Source organism: Hermetia illucens, chromosome 1 (assembly GCF_905115235.1).
Source record: "Hermetia illucens chromosome 1, iHerIll2.2.curated.20191125, whole genome shotgun sequence".
Lineage (NCBI taxonomy): Eukaryota > Metazoa > Arthropoda > Insecta > Diptera > Stratiomyidae > Hermetia > Hermetia illucens.
This window is the reverse complement of record NC_051849.1, coordinates 61240938-61261337: the sequence shown is the minus strand read 5'-3', so window position 1 is coordinate 61261337 and position 20400 is coordinate 61240938. Positions and strand designations below refer to the sequence as shown.

The window sequence follows — 20400 nt, the reverse complement described above, 5'->3', positions numbered from 1 at the left end:
TGTCATTGGTAATTGCCAATGCAAGTTCCCCACTTGGTTGGAGATTTCCGAGTATGATTTTAATACCACACCTGGGGCACACTTCGAGGGTTTATTTCACTACCTCGTGGAAGATATCCTTCTCCGACCCTGCAGTGTCCTTTGTAATGGCGTGAGCATTATAACGCTTAAATTTCGAAATTTTCCTGGCAGGCGCAGACTGCTTAGCCATTCGTTTATATTTACAAAGCCGATAACAGCCAGTTTCATTTTTTGGCCGATTAGAAATCCTACTTCGAGCAAATGATTGATGATATGGTATAATGGCTCTTCCTCTGAAAACCGGTCCCTATCCAGCTTATCTATATGACGTTATGATATCAGCCTTATACTAGGGCAGGATGTCGACTGAGAAAAGGCGCAAATCATTTTTTCGTTTTCGTTGAAAAATCGATCGAGTCCGAGACTCCTTTTGTGGCCTCGTACAATTTGTCCCGTTTTTAGACGGCAGACTCGCCTTAATCCTTCTCTTTCGGTGGTTTTTTGTTAAGAAAGAACTCCCAGCGATCACCAAGTGGAGGTTTGGTAGTAGAGCTATTCGGATGGACTCAGCAGTCGTTTCTCAGATTTCGTGCTCCATCATGGCTACTAATCCATCCTTACGCCCGGGGGCTTATACCACCCTTTGTCCCTATAGTACATTTTAATGGGAAATTAACTCACCAAGATACGAATTGAAACCGACGGGTTTGGATGACAGAACCTTCCGAAACGTCGGAAAATATATTCCGTCATATGGAAATTATGCAGAAAAATAAACAAAATGCACTCAAATTGTATCATTCTCAGGAAAATAATTTCAAAAAATTGCCATTTGTATATGCCAGGTTTACTATGCGCGCATGCGAAATCATCAATGCTTTAGGAAGAACAGGGATTCATTCATGAACATGAAGAAACCATAAACTGATATTTGCCAGTCACAAAGTTACAATTAAATTAGAAGAATTTGGCGAATATATCTCAAGAGAACTTCGCAATTTATCAATCAAGTTCAAAGGCAGTAAGTTTTAGAGGCGGCGAAATATCCTAAGAATACTTTTCAATATTTGTGCATCTTCTGGTGTCGGTCAACGTTCTCACAATTTTTGGCAATTCATACTCCTTCTTCTTTCATATCCGTCCAATTATTTTGGAGATAATCGACTATGAATTCCAGGGTCAACGGATATACCTATTTATTTAAAAATTTATGTAGGCAGAGAATATTAAACAGACACACTGAATTTCAACAAGTTGGAAAAGGCAGGGGTCCTTATGAAATATATAAATATTTTGAACATCAAACATTATCAAGATACTTTACTTATAATATCTTTCTTTTCTCTTTTACAGCGAGTTGTCCCTAATGCATATGGAAGCGCTAAGTAAATTCAAATTGGAGCATCCACATTGTTTGTTCCCAGCATTGTACAAAGAGCTTTTCTCGATTGATTCACAACAAGACCTTACGTAACAGCCAGCATCCCATCAAACAGGAACGGATCCAGAGACATAACCGAAAATTGCATTCACAAGCAACAAAATCCCGTTCAACAGTGAATAGAATATATTATTTTTATTTCAATCGTTAAAAACTGAATTTTGAAAGAAAAATAATATTCTAAAAGATTGAGATGATGATAAAAGATATATTATAAAATTATAGAGAAAATATTAATAGCAAAACAAATGGACTGGCTTCGTACCTCACGTACGGAGTGTAAAGATAAAACAATTCTTTATGTTTATTTTAATTAATGCAAAAATAAAATAAAATTGAGAAAAAAAGAAATACAGACAGAAAAGAACATCATCAGAGAAAACAGCTACATGTAATGAAATTTTAATAGACAGATTGACATTTTTTATGTTCCAACAAAAATACATCTGTCTTCAGACTGTTTTTCTACTGTACAATATAGAAACACACAAAACCAAGAAAACACGGAAAAATGCAAAAGTAATGGATATGGGCGCAAAATAATACAATGAGTACGAAACAATAAAAGATTATAAATAAGAACTTCAATTTAATCAACAAAATGGACGTGGGAACACTTTTAATATTTTTCACTTTTCCTCTCAAATTCTATTCTTAAAAAGGAAACAAAAGTTTAACAAATAAATCGACTGAATGAAGTATCAACTTTTCTACATTTTCATGTTTCACGAGCTTTTCCCCGCAACCCGGCGGTGGACGCAATGCGTTGTTTTAATGTTACGGTTGTTGAAAATCAGTTTTTCTTAATTTCTATGGCGAGTATCTGTAGCTAGATAAGGAGTATGGAGTCTACAAAAAAAATAATCTTTCTGCATACGGTCACAAAGTGATCAGCAGGAGTTCTGACTACGGTTTGGAATAAAAGCATATTGAAATTTAGGATATTTTTGATGTAAATTTTATATATTTAATTTTATGAATTGTTATTAACAAGTTTTATTAAAAACTTTTTCGTTTTGTATAATAAATTAAATAACAAATGCAAGAAAGAATGCGACGAAATAGCTTGGGTCACTAGTTAAATATTGCCTTGGGGTTTACCCTTGAACATTTGAAGATATTTTATGGTAGCAAATCTTTTGCGCTGGAATTTATTTTGAAGAGAAGTTTGCAAGGGTGCAGTTTAAGATTTCGCGTAATATTTAATCAATAATAAATTTCTCGAGGGAAAAATGTATTCCCCTAAATCCAATTCCACGACACTGTGCTTCATATTGCCAAGGCACGTGCCTGAATAAACTCTGCAGGAACTGCACCTGATAATTCTCTGCAATATAAAAAGCAAACAAAACCTGTAATTGTTGTGTTCTTTTTTAATATGTTCATTTAATTATTATTATTATTATATTTAAAGTGTAAAGAAATGACTAATTTTAAGTTATCTTCAGTAATAAACACATCGTGTAGAAAATTTATATATAAAATCGCGATTAGTTGAATGAATTAAGTTATAGCTAATATATTTAATAGAAAATAAATCACATAAAGAGGATACAGCTAAAAATCAGCATAGATATAGTATAGTAAATTGCAGGAGAGAGGTGTGTTTTATAAGCGTAATAATATTGATATATAAAACAAAAATGCAAAGCATAAATCCCTTTTCCTTTTTTATGAGCCTACGACAATTTCTATCACTTCCTATTTTACGGAATACACATGTCCGTATTATCAATATTATTCCCCAATAATTACATTTTGTATCTACTAAGTAAATTTTTAGTTTTCTTTTTTAAGTTGTGGTGTAAATGAATTGTTAATTATTTTTAAAGAAAATTTTCTATAACGTATATACAGTAAATTGATGCATTAAAAATGAATGGTAGCATATTAACGGAAAACATTTAGAATATATAGAGGACTTTACATGTGTTATTAAAAGTAACGCTACGAAAATTGAAATATATGCAAAATTTTTACAAGTAGTCTAATTTAGAGGAATTCAGTAACGATTTACAGCAGAAAAAAAAAACAAAAACAAATCAGTGAATGCAAGGAAAGGATATATATATTATTTTATTTTAATTTTTAATATTATTTTTTTTTCTTAATTTTATTTTTCTTGTTAACAGTTTTATGTTTCAAACAAAACAAAAAACGATTTTTAAGATGATTATACATGTGTTATTTACGTAATTTTTATGTCATTGTGTAGGTGATTAATATTAAAATGATTTTAATTTTTAAAAAAGATATTTTGAGTTTCTGTTTTCATATTTTCATGATGAGAAGAACCACGAATATAAAGGGCGTTGTCATTCAAAACATTACTCTGCAGTGAATTTTAGTTGGCTAACTTCCCGGCTACTTTCAATTTCGGTGGCAACAACAATAGCTAACTAGTCAGAATGGTGCATTTCGTTGACATAAAATACAAACAAGACCAAAGAATTTTCCAGGGAATAACAGTTGCTATATTATCCCTTATAAATGCAATGACTTTCCATGGTACTATTTGCGATTTGTATTTTACAGAAGTGAATTTGTATTCATTGGAAAGTAAAGGACGGGTGATCAAGGAGTGCACTTTGGAAGGTAACTCGCGAAAATCGCAATAAGCACGAGCGGTTTTCAGTCGCCCTTATGGTTTTACCTGTCCAGCAGAATTGTATGCACAGTCGCAGAATGAAGTAAATATTTACAGTTGAACAGTGCATTAAAGGGGCGATCGATAAAAAAAGGAAAACAAACTTCCCACGTCCCTAGTTGAAATCAGTATAGTAAACCGCTCGAATGCATGCGTTGTAGTCGCGATATTCCGGATATTTTCAGCTAACAGTCAAGGTTATGATAAAAACGCAGCCCTTAGTTTTTCGCTTGACGTGAAAAATTCCATCTTCACTTCTAAGAAACTGCAAAAAAATATGTTTAGTTTTTTTTTTAATTTGTTTGCCACAATGCTGACTATAAACAGATAGTTTCGAAATCGCCTAAACTTGAAAGTCATAAAATTCTTTTCTATTTGTTGCTTTTTTTATCCTGTTCGCTGACGCTGTGACGGCGATCAGACTAGTGTACGCGAATTTCTTCACCTTTATCCTTTTTCATTTCATCATATCGCAGCATCCAACTGTTCATATTATTTCGACCGCTTCCCGTTCGGTAGCGAGGTGGGCTCATCTAGAGCGAATTCGCCACTTTCGTCGGCTATAGGCATCGGTCGATTATAGTCGAAAGGGCCTCAAATCACTATTAGTACAATGAGCCATCGTTGTTTCAGTCGGCGTTTGAATCGTCTCTGTCGACTTCGATATTCAGGACTATTATAACTAGTGTGTTCCTGTCAGAACAACGGGTGCAGCCCCATGTTAACCGCGGCTGCTTTCATTTGAGATGTGATCATGTTGTGTTACACCACTGCTCCAAGGTAATATCATCCTCTCTATTGCCGGGAGGTGGTGCTCATTGTATTTGAGAGATATTTTATAGCGTAGTTCACTGTCCCCATCCCCCATTCTGTCGCCGCCAGGTGCCCGTTTCATTGGTGCCGGTCGTCAAAAACTCTATTTTATTCAGATTCAGCCAGTTATACTACGATTGGATAAGTTGCTCGATATCAACTTTGTTGTGAGATGCTAACAAAACGTTAGCTGCATAGAGCAGTGTTTAGAGCGCTGGGCGTTGGATGTTTCTTTGATGACCACCAAACGGTTTCAATATACCTGACGCACTTCGAGTTTTACTCTTTCGATCACAGTAGAGCAAATTAATCGGGCGTACAATTTCGCCTGGTGTCAGGTGTTCTCCCAATATCAACGAGATAAGTTTATGAGTCACGTAGACAAATGTCTTCTCTAAATCTAGGAGAGAGAGAACTTAAAGAGGCGATACTTCTTTCAATTAACCTGAATGCAAACATGTCCTTTTTCAATCGCCGTTATAAGTTCTTTTCATACAAAAACGATTCGCCTTCAAAGTCTAACCATTGGTTCATTTGAAATGTCAACACAAACCTCAATAGTAAACTGATTCGCACATTGAAAACTTTCAAAAAATATACTAGCTTCCAACTAACAGAATAATAGTTCTCATACTGCACAAGCGTGGTCCCCTTTTGATGGTAATTTCATGTACATTTTCGAGGACATTAACAGTTCTCCGAGCATCTTGATGTGAAATCTGTTGCTGAGAGCGCCTTGCTCATAATCCTTTTCGCTCTATCTATCCGTCGCCACTTTACACAATCTGAAACACGATGTTTTCTTTCTTTGTCAATATAACTTCACTTTAGGTTATACAATACCTTTCGATTTAATTTCTGACTGTCGCACTGGTATATATTCCAGCCTGTGGGCTTACCCACAAACTCTTGTCCTCTTCCGGGCAGAATATGGCTCCATTCGCAATCACACCGCTCTATTCTCCTTCACTGAATCTGCTTCACGATGAGAGAAAGAACCGGGCCCTCATATATGCACGTCATCTCATCGGGTTATCGTGTGCAATTTTCCAAACTAGGACTGCGTAGAGCAGTATGGAGCTCACCACTTTAGCTATAAGCAGACTGCGTCTATACCATATATGCATACATGGTGAAGTTAAACCCAGCACCTGACGTCATTTCAAAGTATTTGATTGCTAGTTTTAAAGTGATGATAGGATTTCCTATTTTGGTACGAGCAGTCGTTTCCTTAAGACGCTTCGCGATAACCAACACCACTGTTTTTTTCACCACGAGTGTAAGACTTGAATCTGTTCGAGAATAGTTCACCAGAAGGTTTACCAGTTTTAGACAACAACACTAACCTTTGACGAAGGATCCCATTCACTAAACATGCCTCAAACAATTCCACAACAGCCAGTCTTAGCGCTTTGCTTGCAATACCGTGAAGAGCCGGGGCTGTTTCCTAGCCCACTGCAGATTTCCAGTATTGCGTTCGTCGTTACTGAGATATTACAATCACACCTAAAGATTTATGAAGAATGCTGCCGTGCCTGCCCTCCTAAGGAAATAAACCCTAAATAATTTCCATGAAGAGATCGGGACATGAAATTTGTTGCGTTGTTTGAAATTTTAATCTCCTCACTATAACCTTGTAGGCCCTTTCTTATATCAGTCTCGGCGCAGGGTCCACTGTATAGCATACTTGGAGTTTCTTCGAGCTTCCTTCTATGTACGCTTGAACTCCTGGTCATTCCTATTCCTCTTTGGGCCGATGACACGTCGACCAAAAATCAGACAGTTCACTATTCCAGTAGAAATTAGGCCTTCTACTGTTGAAAATATAAAATCTTGGCATCAATGAGTCATATGCCGTCGTTATGCATTATGTAATATAGAAGGCTCTCTCCCAGGGTGCGCCTAAAATGTTGTCCTGGTCCAACTACGACTCTATAAATGTTTACCCGTCAATTGAATTTGCAGACCAAGACTTGTTGTTTAGGTCGAAGAATATTGATTGGTAATTGTGGCGGGTATAGTGTTCACTCATGTCCTAGAATATATTGCGAGCTAGTCAAGGACTAATAAATGTCGGGCCCACAACCGAGCCAGACCACCCTTTCTGGTAAGTATTAACCTGACCATCGTTAGCCAATATGATGTCTAACTGCTTGAAGGGTTTCCAAAGACAACGCTCACTTGCATTCATCAATGAACTTCCCCATTATGTGCCGCATGCTTTAAAGTCATCGGAAACGTCAGTCGTAGAGGCGCATAGCAATTATAGACGTGCATGGTCCTCGTGGCGACAATTCAATTAGGTTTGGGGCTCGAAGCATGTTAGAACAGTACACAGTAAAGAAACACTCCCGGATTTCGGCGTCAAAGTACATCTCATTCCGATATCTGTTCAAATAAAATTAATTTTTCATGATAATGAAAAGCAATGGATCAGTTACTAACAAAGTTATAATAGGTTAGCTTAGCAGTAGTAGTTTCCTATTCCTGCCAATTTCTAGAATTCATCAAGGACGAACTCTAGCATTTTGAATTCAAATTTCTTTACAACCTTTTGGCCACGTTAATCTACCTTTGGTATGAGCACTAAACGTATGCATCTTTAAGTGAGTGGTATGCGCCTGATGAAATACCGCGAAGATTCATTTAAATCAATAAGCTCCGTAAGCTCTAACCACGGAACAATATTTTCTTGTTGACTCTGTAGCACAATTGGTATTATACCGTCTGCAAAAAAAAATTTATATGATGAGAAACTGTTTACGCCGAGCTAATTTTTGCATAATCTTCGAGTTCAAAATCCATCTTGCTTGTGGGACACATACTTTGCCTTCCGCAGAAGTTGCAGGGTTTCATTCAATCCTCTGGTTTGTAAGAAAGGACAAGTCTCTATCTTTTTTCCTGAAACTTACTAACCTTTGCAGTAGAGCTCAGAGCAGTCCAATGGCTACCGTCTTTTGTCTGTTCTGATCCCTTTATTATATATGTATCTTCAGATAGTCCCCGTCCAGTATCTAAGCTTCTATATTTTACTGGGTACAAGACTGCGAAGGTAACATTCATTGTCTTCCCTAAGGCATCAACCTATATCTGGAATTCGAAAATCCACCAAATTTTGGTAAGTTTAATTCTAATAAATTCGTCTAGTTGATTTTGTGAGGTTCCTTGAATAGTTTGGAACCTCTACTGCAAGAGTCAAATTTTTCCAGCTTATATCCTAGAAAAATCTCGAATTGGACTCTCACCACTTCTCTATCCTAAACGTTCTATTGTTAGTTAGTAAAGCGATCTCAAGGACCTTCTTCATACTATATATATACTTTATACCTCTGTATACCTCTGTAATTCTCAGAATACAACTTGTCGCATCTTCTGTAGACAGAACAGATAATTGTTAACTCGTGCGGGATTCATATTCTGGGATATAATCAACACTTGGCGCTTTATTGTTTTTCTGGCTGATTCTATTTCTTGCATCATTAATGAATCAATGTGTTGTATGTCAGCTAGTTTCGTCGCTTCAAGTGGCTATGTTATTGGTGGAGAGTTAAGTGACTCTCAAAAATATTATATCCGTCGTTTCTGTCTTCACCAATAAGCAATCCATTTTTCATTGTGTCGTTTTTTATTAGAGCTCACTCTTACACTTTGCATTACTACGATGGGTTTTCTGATGTTGCTATTCGCCAAATTATTATAAAGTTTCCTTGGCTTATCGTCAAAATATTCTCTCTTCTTTTCTTATTATTTTTTTTTTGTGTACATTTGAGGTGGTCATAATTCTCTTTATTCGCCTCTGTGTTTCGTTAGGTTCACTGTCTATACGCCCCATTTTTGTAATCGAGAACATTCTGACATTTTCCATTGAAGCAATTATTCCTGCTGCACCGGAATTCATATCCAATTACTTCTTCTGATGTCTAAGTGTCGCCTACGGACCGATTCGAAATATTTTGTGGTATCAGTGCCGGCCGCTTTTCCAGCCCTGCTTTGTACTCCTCAGCTACTGTTTGGTTTTGATGCTACTTTTATTTCATATCTCCTCAACATACGGCTTTTAACTAGATAGTGGGAGAAGTCGCAGTTCGCTCCTTAATAGTACCTCACATCCAGATATTATCTAATATCAAGGATGCTAGAAGGGCGTCTTCTCTGGATGAAAATCTGAACTTTCTGGTTGAATTTGGTGTCATCTTGGGAAACCTAAGTCCTTGCATGGATGCGTTTGTAAAGGATGTATACCGATCTTATGATTAGAACTCGAGTACAAGAGAAATTAATGAAGCTTTGGTCCTTGCCATTCGATTTGTCATGAAGACCACGAGTTGTACCCATGTATTTCCTCGTTTTCTGTTCATATCGGTAGTATGAATTTGGTGTCATTTGGTGGCAGTGAATCAAAGAGACTTTCGAGAATATTATTGAAATTGCCCTTTTTTGTCTTTTTCTTCGGTTGAGGCTTGGAGATTTATCGGCCAGACGTTTGAATTCCAACTACGAGGGTGAAAAAAAAACACACTTTGTCTCTAAACTCATTCGCTTTGTGCTATTGAAGGCATCCTGGTCAACGGTTGTATAATAGAGACGAATTGTGACTCCATTGCGAAAGGTGGAGTAGTCAGACAGAGTTTTGGGGTTTAGTGCAGAATGTTCCAAGTCACACTCTCTGCTGCAGTCTAACAATGTGTAGCTTTTACAATAATCCCCTCCGGATACAATATATTATACGTACGCCAACGTATTTTTCACTCTTTGAGACAAGAATTAAATCCTCTTTCGGGATACAATATACGTACGCCGACGTATTTTTCGTAGCGCTTCACGTTGTGTCCTTTCTATCATCTCACAGCAATTTTCCCGGAGTGGTCTTTTGAGTTTCGCCAGTCAAAAGTCATACAGTGCTAAGTCAGGCGAATGTGATGGTTATGGAATGAGTTGTATAGAATTTTTTGCGTAAGAGTCCCGAAAAAGGAAAGCAGTGTGGGAAGGTGAATTATCGTGATGCAAAAACCAAGAATTGTCAACTCACAAGCTGGGCCTCTTTTTACGGAAAGCTTCACAAACAACGCATAATACTCAAATAATAATCTTTGTTGATGGTTTGACGGTTTGGAATGGAAGGAATTCTAAATAGACAACACTACGATAACCGAAGAAAACTGTCAACATCACCCTGATTTTTGATTGACTTTGGCGCGATATTTTTGGTTTGGTTTCCCTTTTGCATGATATTCACTGGGGTCGTCATTAGTTTTAATCATTAGTTTCATGACCGATTGATAGTAAGAAAGCATCTTTTCACAGGTCATAATGCGACGCTCTTTTGCAAAGAAATTGAGTTGTTTTGACACTAGCTGAGGCTTCACAACCCAAAATATATTTCAAAATTATATTGAAAGATCTTTCGAAATATCAATATCATCACCAAGGTCTCAAGCAGTCAATGGACGATTGACAAGCACAAGTTTTCCGATTTTCTTGATGTATTGTCCATTGGGAGAGGTTCGAGCGCTTTTTGTCTTCAACACTTCCATGACCTCCATTGAACTATTTATATCCCTTGTAAATATTATTTTGCATTGCATGGCCACCGAAGGCTTCTTTTATCATCCTGAAATTAAATCCAACTGCTTTGATCAATACAATCAGACACTGCAAAAGGCGCGTCGTACAAAACCAAGTGTAACACAAACAAAAAAAAAATAAATGATTTGGCACAAAGGTCCGTCAAAATGCTTCCAACCTAGAAAATTTTCTGTTTTATACGCAGTTTACGCGCGGATTTAAACTGAAAATTTGACTTACTTTTTGGACAGTCTGTGCGAATGAGGATAGGCTTCAAAAATTCAGTCGGACTGCCCAGCATTAACGTGCATATAGTGTTGAGCCAATGGACAGTATTGTGATAATAAGCGCCCTTCGACCGAGTAATAAAACGTGGTGTACCATATTGACTTTCATTTAATCTAAATTTGTTAGCCAAACAAAAGTTTTCATATTCTCACAGCGACGAAAAAGAAAAAATAAATCTTTGTTATTTTATAACGTACCTTGACCCAGGCTATTTAACTCAATGTCAAATAAATACTTTTCAAACCGGAAATGATACTTTGTTCAGTCGAAAAAAAGGAATTCAACGAAAAGAAAAGAAAATTTCCCTAAATTCACTTAATACTACGGGCGAACGATTTTTCCTGAACGATCCTCTAACATTTGCTCCTGATTTGAAATCTTGTGGTGAATGCCAACAAATTAAGAATGTTTTCTTCAATTCCACTTTCATTCCAGCATAATTTTAACGAATTTTCAAACCTAAAACACTTTTATAAAAATATTCACAAAAATTTACAAAATTGTTGTTCATTCATGTCGTCATAAGCGAAAGTTTAAATGTGAAATTGTCCACGCGTGTTCAATTTGATATACTACCATTACCTTTAATTTCATAATTAGGCTTATCCTATATGAAATCATATAATTTAGGAGTAAAAATTACGAAATGGATTCATCACAAAGACTTAAAACTTTTATATAGCCCTAACGAAGAACAAATCAAACATTTGTAATAATAGACTGCGAAAAAGAATGATTGATGAAATACTTTCTTTGCAAAATGAAGCTGAAAGCACACAAAACATCTACAACACTGAAAACAAAACGTAGAAGATCTTTGTGTGTAGATTGTGAAGAAAATATACTGAATGATTTAATATAATTGTATGGGTGCTTCTATATATGAGAGAAATACACTTTATTTAAAAGGAGAAATTACAAAGACATTTTGTAATATCAACAAATTCAAAAATAAGAGACCGAAAGAAAACAAAATAAAAAAGGAGATGAAAATAAAATCTATATATTATACATTATATGAATTAATTGCCTTAAAAACTATATATATTTAAAAAAGACAAAAAGAAATGAAATAAAAACCAACAAAAATATATTATAAAAATTATATATAAACAATTAAAGCAAAGGAAAGAAGTTATATAAATTAGTGAAATTTATATATAAATTTAAAATTATGTAAACTTACAAATAACTTTAACAAACCAAATATTATTAATTTAGTATTATAGCAGTGACGACACACACAGACACACGCTAAGAAAATCTTGGAAATTTGTTGAACTTACTGAAAAGGATTCGGAAAGTTGATGTAGGCAAAACAAATGAGTAATAAAACCAATATCATTAAAAAACAACAGATAAAAGGAACTTATTAAAAGTCTATAAAATAAACAGTTTAAAATAAAATTAAAGAAATAACTAAGAAAAAAAAACAAGACGAACAAATCACACTCATACACAATATATATACAGAGCAGAGTTTAACTATTTAAACATGATATTTAATAGGAAAATTTGTTAATTATATTCATATAATATATAGAAGAATTACTGCTAAATCAAATAATAGACAAATTCTTCAGTTCAAATTTACTTGAAAATGAAAATATGAAAGAAATAGATTCAACGATTCGTTTGGTTTACTATCGAATCTGAAATGATTTACAAATTAACAGTTGTCACATGTTTATGTTTTATTTAAACAGAGACAACTGGAGTTTCATGTTGCTTTTCTACATAAAATTCATTAATATTTGGATTATTTTAGCAGATGAATTGCGTTACTTTTTTAAATATTTAAAGTAATACCTATTAATTGTTCATATCGAAACAAAGTGTGGATACATTAATGGCAAAGAAAACAATTTAGATCTTTTGATTAAAGATTCTCGTACTATTTCGCTATCCTTTCTGAAAAATGTTATGCTTTATTTGGAATCTCCATTATTTTGCTTTCAGGATCGTTTTTATAGAGTATACGTGGGGATTTTTGGTACTATTTCAACTCGGTACGTGCCTTTTGCAAATCAAAACCTTCATCGACTATAAGGAGGGAACCTGGCTGGCATTGTGTTTAGAAACTAAACTTTCCAACTTGATATCTTCGGCTTTGGTTTGTTAGTTGTTTTGTTTGCGTATCAATCTCTAGGCAGGCGCTAATAAGCTACAATTCAGGCGCTAGCTAGATCCGAAAAATAGATCTCCCACACAAATTTATTATATGCCAATTTCATACTGCAACCTGTTACTTCGCCCATTTGGGCGTATATTTACCATTCATCGTCTGCATAACAATAAGAAGGAGCTCATCTCAATACGGCCCCACAAGAAATTATCCAAAGATTGTACCGATATTTGGCGTGCAAAAAGACGGAGCCTGATCGGTATGAAAAAAAATACGATAATCGGAGGAACAACAAAAAAATCGTCGCAAGTTTCGTCTTCCTCCATTTCAGCTTTAAAAACTGCGGCTACGATATGACCTCAGTCAAGTCTCCTTCCAGTAGTCACTCTTATGCATCGGATGGTTGGATTTTGTTACCAATGGTTCTTTTTCATCCGTAGATGACACTTTAATCTACCGTTTCCAGCATTTCCATTTCCAGATTTTCCATTTTATGAAGTGTTTTTCTATATCTGGTAAAAGCTCGTTAAAAAAACATTTTTTAAACAAAGAACTGTCCTCCCAATCCAATTTTTAATTGATAAATGCATTTTGTTTTTAGATTTCCTAATGACGGAAACTTCACGGACATTTTAGCTACGTCATCGTCAGCTGGCGGATACCATGGAAACGTCTCCATTGATGAAGCCAGCCTTCACTTGCATTGAAGTTTTCCCATTCCTCATCCACCATTATTTTGTACTTTCTAGTTAAATATAGGACCTGAAAAAGAAGTTCCTTGGCGTCGCTGTTGCCTAAACTAAAGCCATAGATCAAAATTAAATTTAGAGATTCTTATACTTTAAAATCTCCTCTTCTTCATGAGTATGCTTTCATTGTAAACCTATTGTTATTTTTTAAACTAACTCACCAACTGTTGAAGTACTTCCGATTTCTGTAGCGTGCATACAGTACGTTTGCATTTCTCTCAGGTAGCATAATTACAACCATTGTAACACTCACACTGTTTTTCTTCTTCAACCTTTGTCCCATTCAGTATCGCGATCGGCTTGTCTCGATTGATTGCGCCATTTTGTTCTGTCATAGATATGATTTAGTTGGCGTCGAGAAGCCCTTCAATGGACGTCTTAGATATGAAGCCATCTTTGTTTTGGTCAGCCTTTTGATCGTTACGATGTTCAGACCAATCTTAACAAATGAGTTATCGTCAGGGCGAATTACATGTTCTTACCCTCGAAGGCGACTCTCTCGCAATTTTTCCAAGATCGATGCAACCGCATGTCGGATGCCCTCATTGACGGTGACCAAAAATTCTCTTTTATTCAAATTCAGTCTGAAACAGTCTTGTATGAGGCGATCTTTCCACTTTTGGACAGGCTCAAGATCAGTTTTGCTATGAGGCGCTGGAAAACATAATCTGTGTGGAGCAGTGTGAAAAGCGCTGGACGTTGAAAGTCGTGTCCATAATAAAAACAAGAAGTAGTAGAGAGAACGCGCTTCCTTGATAAACACCAATAGAGACAAGAAGCCATAACTGCCACACTTTCTATTTTACTAATAGGTTTGCGGTTAAGCAATTTAACTCAGCGCGCGAGTTTCTCTGGCACTAAGTGTTGCCCCATTATATACCATATAAGTTTCTGACATACTGTTTCCTTTTCTAGTTGCAGGAATGAATTCATGAGTAATGACACAACGTGTCTTACGTTAACAGTTCCGCAATTTTTGACTTGGTTTGGTTCACGGCTATATGAACAACACTAAGAATACCATTGTCGAGAATGCGTTCAAAAATCTTCATAGTATGGGGAGCAATGGGATCGGACAGTTATTTGGACATTCCGCCGGACTGCCTTTCTTTTTCCCTATTGGAACGGCGGACATTGAAGTGTATGGAGATCTTAGAGAATGGTATGGTGTCCGGATAGCTCAGTAGCTAGAGCGCTAGTTTGTCGTACGGAAGGTCGCGGTTTAAATTTCACACGTCGGATACCAGTCGATTCAGCTGTGAATGAGTACCCGAGTCAAATCAGGGTTATAATCTCGGGCGAGCGCGCATTGCCTTCTATAGGGTACTATAATTCTGTAGTGTACCGTTACGGTCTAGAATGAAGTGCTTAACCACACTTCAAGGCCCTGATTAAATTGTTTTGTTGCGTCAAAGATTAATATTAAATTTAATTTGCAAATTTCCTGAAAGGCATTCATAATTTTAACAACGTATCTTGATATTTCAGTGCTTCAAATAAAATATTTGTTAGAAGCCCATAAAGACTAACCTAATATTCTGGGAAAAGTTAAGCACGGGGCTTAGAATAGGGCATGCTTGTATAATATTTCTTAGAAATATACCCAGAGGCACTATAAACTCCTTTAGTATCGTCGAATAAGTACCCTCCGTGCCAAAGGATAGTGTAGCTGCTCTTACATTTCACACGGCTCTCGCAGTGTTCCGTTTTTTTTTTTTGCAAAATTTTCCGAAACGTGCTGTTTTATTTTATCACCTATTCTCGCGGACGGTGTTCCTCGAAAACAGTCTACCCTTAGTCAAATTTTGCTTTTGTGAAAATACCATCCGGTTTTCTGAGAGAGTCCAACTTATGGAAGGCACTCGGTTTAAGGCTTCTGCCCAACCTTAAAATCTTTCTTTGATCTTTCAGTTCCTAACAGTTTGCTTCAGAGCAAACTCGATTTTCCTAAAAATTAGTCTCTTACTATGAACTGAATTTCCAGTCCTGGGGCAAAAGGAGGAGTAGCATTTGGCGACTGCCCTGAGCGCTTCCCACTTCACACTTTTTTGGTCCAGCTCGGACACCAAATTTAAAACATCCACATTAATGTATTTATCCTTCTTGCCTTTCACAAACCTTACCCTTCAGTGTCTGAAATCATTCCCTGTGTGCCTTTCACCGCGTATGAGATGGTATTCCCTCCTTCCGCCGAGAACTGGATATCGAACATCTGATCTGCTCTCTACTCGGTGTTAACGAAGGTGACCTTATTCCGACCCCCAGGACTAGTCGCTGAGTTTACCAGCTTAAGTCACTTTAAAGTAGCCTAATCAGTGCCCTTCAAATGGACGAGCTTCTCGCGGAAGGTTTGACTATTAACCCTTGGATTTGGACCAGGCTCCCACATTTTTTCCACAGGCACCCCCGCACGATATTATATTTAACCCTGGCATTTTAGCATCTTTGAAAGACACTCTGCTGATGGAAACGACGTTGCATTCATGTTGTTATTCTATGGGAGAGCCAATCTTCGTTCACGTCTCTGTCCATAGTGTGGATTACATAAAAGCGTCCCCCATGACAGATGTATTGGTCCTATGCTTTTTGCACCCATCACCGCAGCTCGAGGAACCTGCTGTGTAGTTCCTGCCGATGTAACTAACCAACCTACCGATGTCCCCACTATCAGCCGAAGGTTCCGCTTTATTTCCTCCAGTATTTTTGGAGATTACCTCACCTGGTTGCGCAGCAACGCACATATCATCATCACCCCGATTGAGAGCGTGCGCAGGCTCACGATGTCTGGTATGCATGAGTCCATTTTCGCATACCGATATTAGCCAGCTGCGTCCATATTCAAAGCTCTCTTTCATCCCCTTTTCTTAATAGTGGTGAAGGGGATGTTCTGACTGGCAGGACAATTTAGGCAACCATTCCACGGACAGATCAGCAGTAGCCGGATTTTCAGTATCTCTGGCAGTCGAGAGTGGATCCGAAATCTGTGATTTCTTACTATTTGGGAAATCAATATTTTTAGCTCCAATATTAGGTTTTTGGATACCCTTACTGTAAAGATTCTTGAACTAACTAAGTGTTAGCACTTGCTTTCCGTGGTGACTAGATATTTTGAGACAAATTGGAATAGAGTGTCCCTCCGCTTCTAATTTAGCGGGCTCGATTGGCAATCTTCAAAGAAAGTATTTGGTCAACTGTTTATGCTCGTTCCAATTAAGTCTAGTTGAAAGTTCAGTAGTGTCTATTGCAGCCAAATAGTCATACGATTTGTCCTAGAATACTGAAAATCTACAATACTGAAAACGAACAATCTTAGATTGCTGGTTGCATTAAGGTCGACGTTTTCTGAAGCGATTCATTCTTACACTGTTTCATTGGGGACTTTAATTGAATAAAATAAATCGCCGTGTAGGAAAAGGCGTTTTCTCAATTGCAAATCCTCTTTTCAAGTCTTGACTTTGTAAGTTGTTGAAGCCTTGAAAGATCTTTTCTTTTCTCTCGGGATGAAAACCAATTCGAATTTGCAAAAACTGATAAAAAATGTATATTTACTACGAGAGAAAGATCTAAATTCATTTCTACGCCATGAAGAATCTGTCAGCTTATTTCAACAATGAATAATTGGTTGGTTTATTTTCTAGACAGCCCCATGATTTTATCGAAATTAACTACAATTGGTTGGAACATTTTTCGAAAAATAAGTGATACATTTCGGTTCATTTTAATTTGAATATGATAAAAATAGCAAAGTTACATCAGAGAGGCAACTACACAGGAAAAAGGAAAAACACAACAATAATGGAAATAGTATCAACTTAGCAGCAAAACTAAAGAAGAGTTACAACGGATAAACAAAAAATAAAATCATATACAGCAGCAATAAACATAAAAATAGAAAGTTTCTGATTCTTACATAAAGCAAGAAAGCATAACAGGATTAAGAAATTCAATTCAATTTCATTAGACTGCATGAAGCTACAAATTCACCATTTAGAGAACAAACAAACCCGTTCATAAAATAGTCCAGCATCCTCCAAACCACGCCATTCTGACTTGTTCGATTTGTATCCTATTCATCCTACTCAAATCATAAACCAGAGGCAGCCACAAATCCTTAATCCACTCATCGAATCAAACCAACCCAGAAAATAAAAACATGTTATGGACTCTTAGTGAAATTTCAAACATTTCTACTATTTTCATTAATAGTTTATTACAAACTTGGAACATTGTGTTACCATCTTAGATAAATCAAGTAAAATTCTATTTTGTTTCAGTGCATGAAGATTTTCATTAGAGACGTAATAAAATCTTAAAATAGTTCAAAAGTCGTATTTATTGAAAAGAGAAGTAAAAAAAATAAACAAAAAAACTTATCACTAAAGATTTTTTACATTTTCTTAGTTGTAATGTTGTTTTTTGATAGAAAACAAAGTGAGAAGAACTTGTATGTAAATTAATTTTAATGGATTTTATTATATTCTATAAGTAACGCGAGAGAAATTTATTACAGAAAAGGAGGATAGGAAAGGGCAAGATTTTTAAAGAAATGAACATTGACTTAAAGACATGTTAAAGGAAGCTAGAAAATTTGTTACCAACAGTGATATAGAGTGTTATACAACAAGATCTAACTGAATGATTAGCCTGATTGATTGTAAAACATCTTTGAATGGAACCGACATGGTTAAGAGTAAATGAAACAAGAGAATAAAGTTGTTCATTTTGTTAATTAATTTAAATCTATAATATTGGAGCTTTTATTTGGATAATTAGCTGAATTATTGGCTTAAGTTTTACGCAAAGACCTAGCTTAGTTGCAGAATACAAAAAGACATCATAACCAGGAAATCAATTCGACGGGACCTAGAAAAAAATTTGCCCTGATGTACCATGGATCAATTTTTATTCATCATCAAAAGGCATTCCTCTCAGTTCACCCTTTCTCACTATAGCGGACACTCTAGTCAGCTAGTGATATACAGGGTGCGGCAGCATAACTTCCTTTTTTAAAATGCGCGCCACTTAGTTAGTTGATGTCATAGCGGAGCGCTAGTGGTCTCGTTCAAGAGGGGATACTGTAAAGTTTTGTCCCGACACGGTTCATTCGCCATCATGCGTTGGAATAGTGAGGAGCGTGCCTTTGCCGTTGAGGTTTACTTTTCAAGCGGATGTTCGGTTATTGCAACACAGCCTGCATTTCGGAATCGCTTTAATTTAGCAGTTGGCACAAGACGCTACCTTAGCCGGTGTGGTGGTTGTGATAGTTGAACGCCAGCGAATCACGATCGTCTTGGATGTTTGTGTTTTCGTATTATTTGCATGGTTTTAAATGTGATGATAATGAAGGTGAAACATAGTCTCATTTAAACCTGAAACTACAAAGGAATAAACAGGAGAAAATACATACAAACGCTGCAAATGTCCTTCTCCTGTAAATCCTCTTTCATCCTGTGTTCCTTTTTTGACGCCCACCCTTTATCCTATACCGGAACTTCATCAAAAACCCCAGCTTTGCTTCGAGAGATACTGCCTGGACGTTAGCAATCGTTTCTAGAATGTGTAGCTTCATATCATACCTCTTATGGTTTTGAACAAAGCATCCTCGGGTATTACTCTGTGATCTGGTACCTGCTCCAAATGAGATTGTGCTAACTATCATATTCCTCTGGACCATCTTAAAATCAGTTACCTAAAACTACGTCGAGCCTTCCTAGATATGTCCTTTTTCAAACTTTATACTGGCCTGATGAACTGCTCCGCTTCTACTTACATCATTCACTGCACGGTAACTAATATTATCTTTTTCTGGGAGCAATATTTAACTGAATTTTCTCCGTTTATTGGCCTTTTACGTGAAAAAATTAAGTAAATAAAACCAAGTTCGTCACGCTAAAAAAATGGGAATCACAGTCTGATCAGACAAAGGTTAAGTATGCCAAAATTCGCCAATCCTTGAAATTCCGACTTATTTCCTAACTAGGTAAGTGGCAATGCTGAAATTTGGCATAGAAGGCACAAACATATCAAAAGAACATTTTTGCTACTACAGAATCAGTGATAGCCTTTATATTTGCATGGAATTTTTAGTTATGTGGCTATGAAAGCTGGTGGACACCTTTTTCAAGATTTTCAGTAAAACGAAACCTTATAAATCGTTTGAAAGTATTGTCACGAAATTTAGTCGAAGTATATATCCTTTGGATATAAAATTAAAACGGCTTTGCATTGATACATACAAAAGGGAGGTGAAATTTTTTTTCTAAGAGTATAGTCATGCGGGCTGTCAAAAGAGAAAGCTGATTAGTGTTTTTCGAAATTGGTAGAACTTTTATCATGGGTTTAAAAATGTTAAGAAGAGTGCGAAATGAGGACCATCTATCCCAAAACAAAACGATGTGTCTTTGCTGAAACCAGCCAAATTTTCAAAGCTGGTGGTCTCGAAGAATATTATTCATACCCTTGTAGCCGAGGCAGCACCTGATGAGATCGATACCGATCAGCCAAAACATTTTTAAAAGTATTGAGCAATCGCTCAAGAAAAAGAATGGTTGGTATGCTACACCGAAGGAGCAATTTGCTCCTCAAAGTAGTGCGCTCCGTCATTAAGTAAGCAAGATGGCTGGCTCAGGACTGTTCTATCCCATCACAAAAGTATGTGTTAAATCTCTTTCGTCTCTTAATACACAGGGTCAGCATGTGGATCCAGTTGACTTTACCAGAATCATCAGCTCCTTTCAAGTGTCGAAAGTCA

At 36.4% G+C, this 20400-nt stretch overlaps 1 protein-coding gene across 12 annotated transcripts in view; it reads left to right on the top strand.

Annotated features, from left to right (window-relative positions):
* Nucleotides 1–18388, top strand: part of LOC119654824 (probable nuclear hormone receptor HR3) — a 449138-nt gene extending 430750 nt beyond the window's left edge. For all 12 annotated transcript variants that reach the window (XM_038060465.1, XM_038060484.1, XM_038060458.1 and 9 more), the window contains one exon: nt 1375–18388. In XM_038060465.1, coding sequence (XP_037916393.1) covers nt 1375–1495 — 121 coding nt within the window. In that variant the 3' untranslated portion in view covers nt 1496–18388. The remainder of the gene's footprint in view (nt 1–1374) is intronic.
* The last annotated feature ends 2012 nt before the right edge of the window (nt 18389–20400 follow it).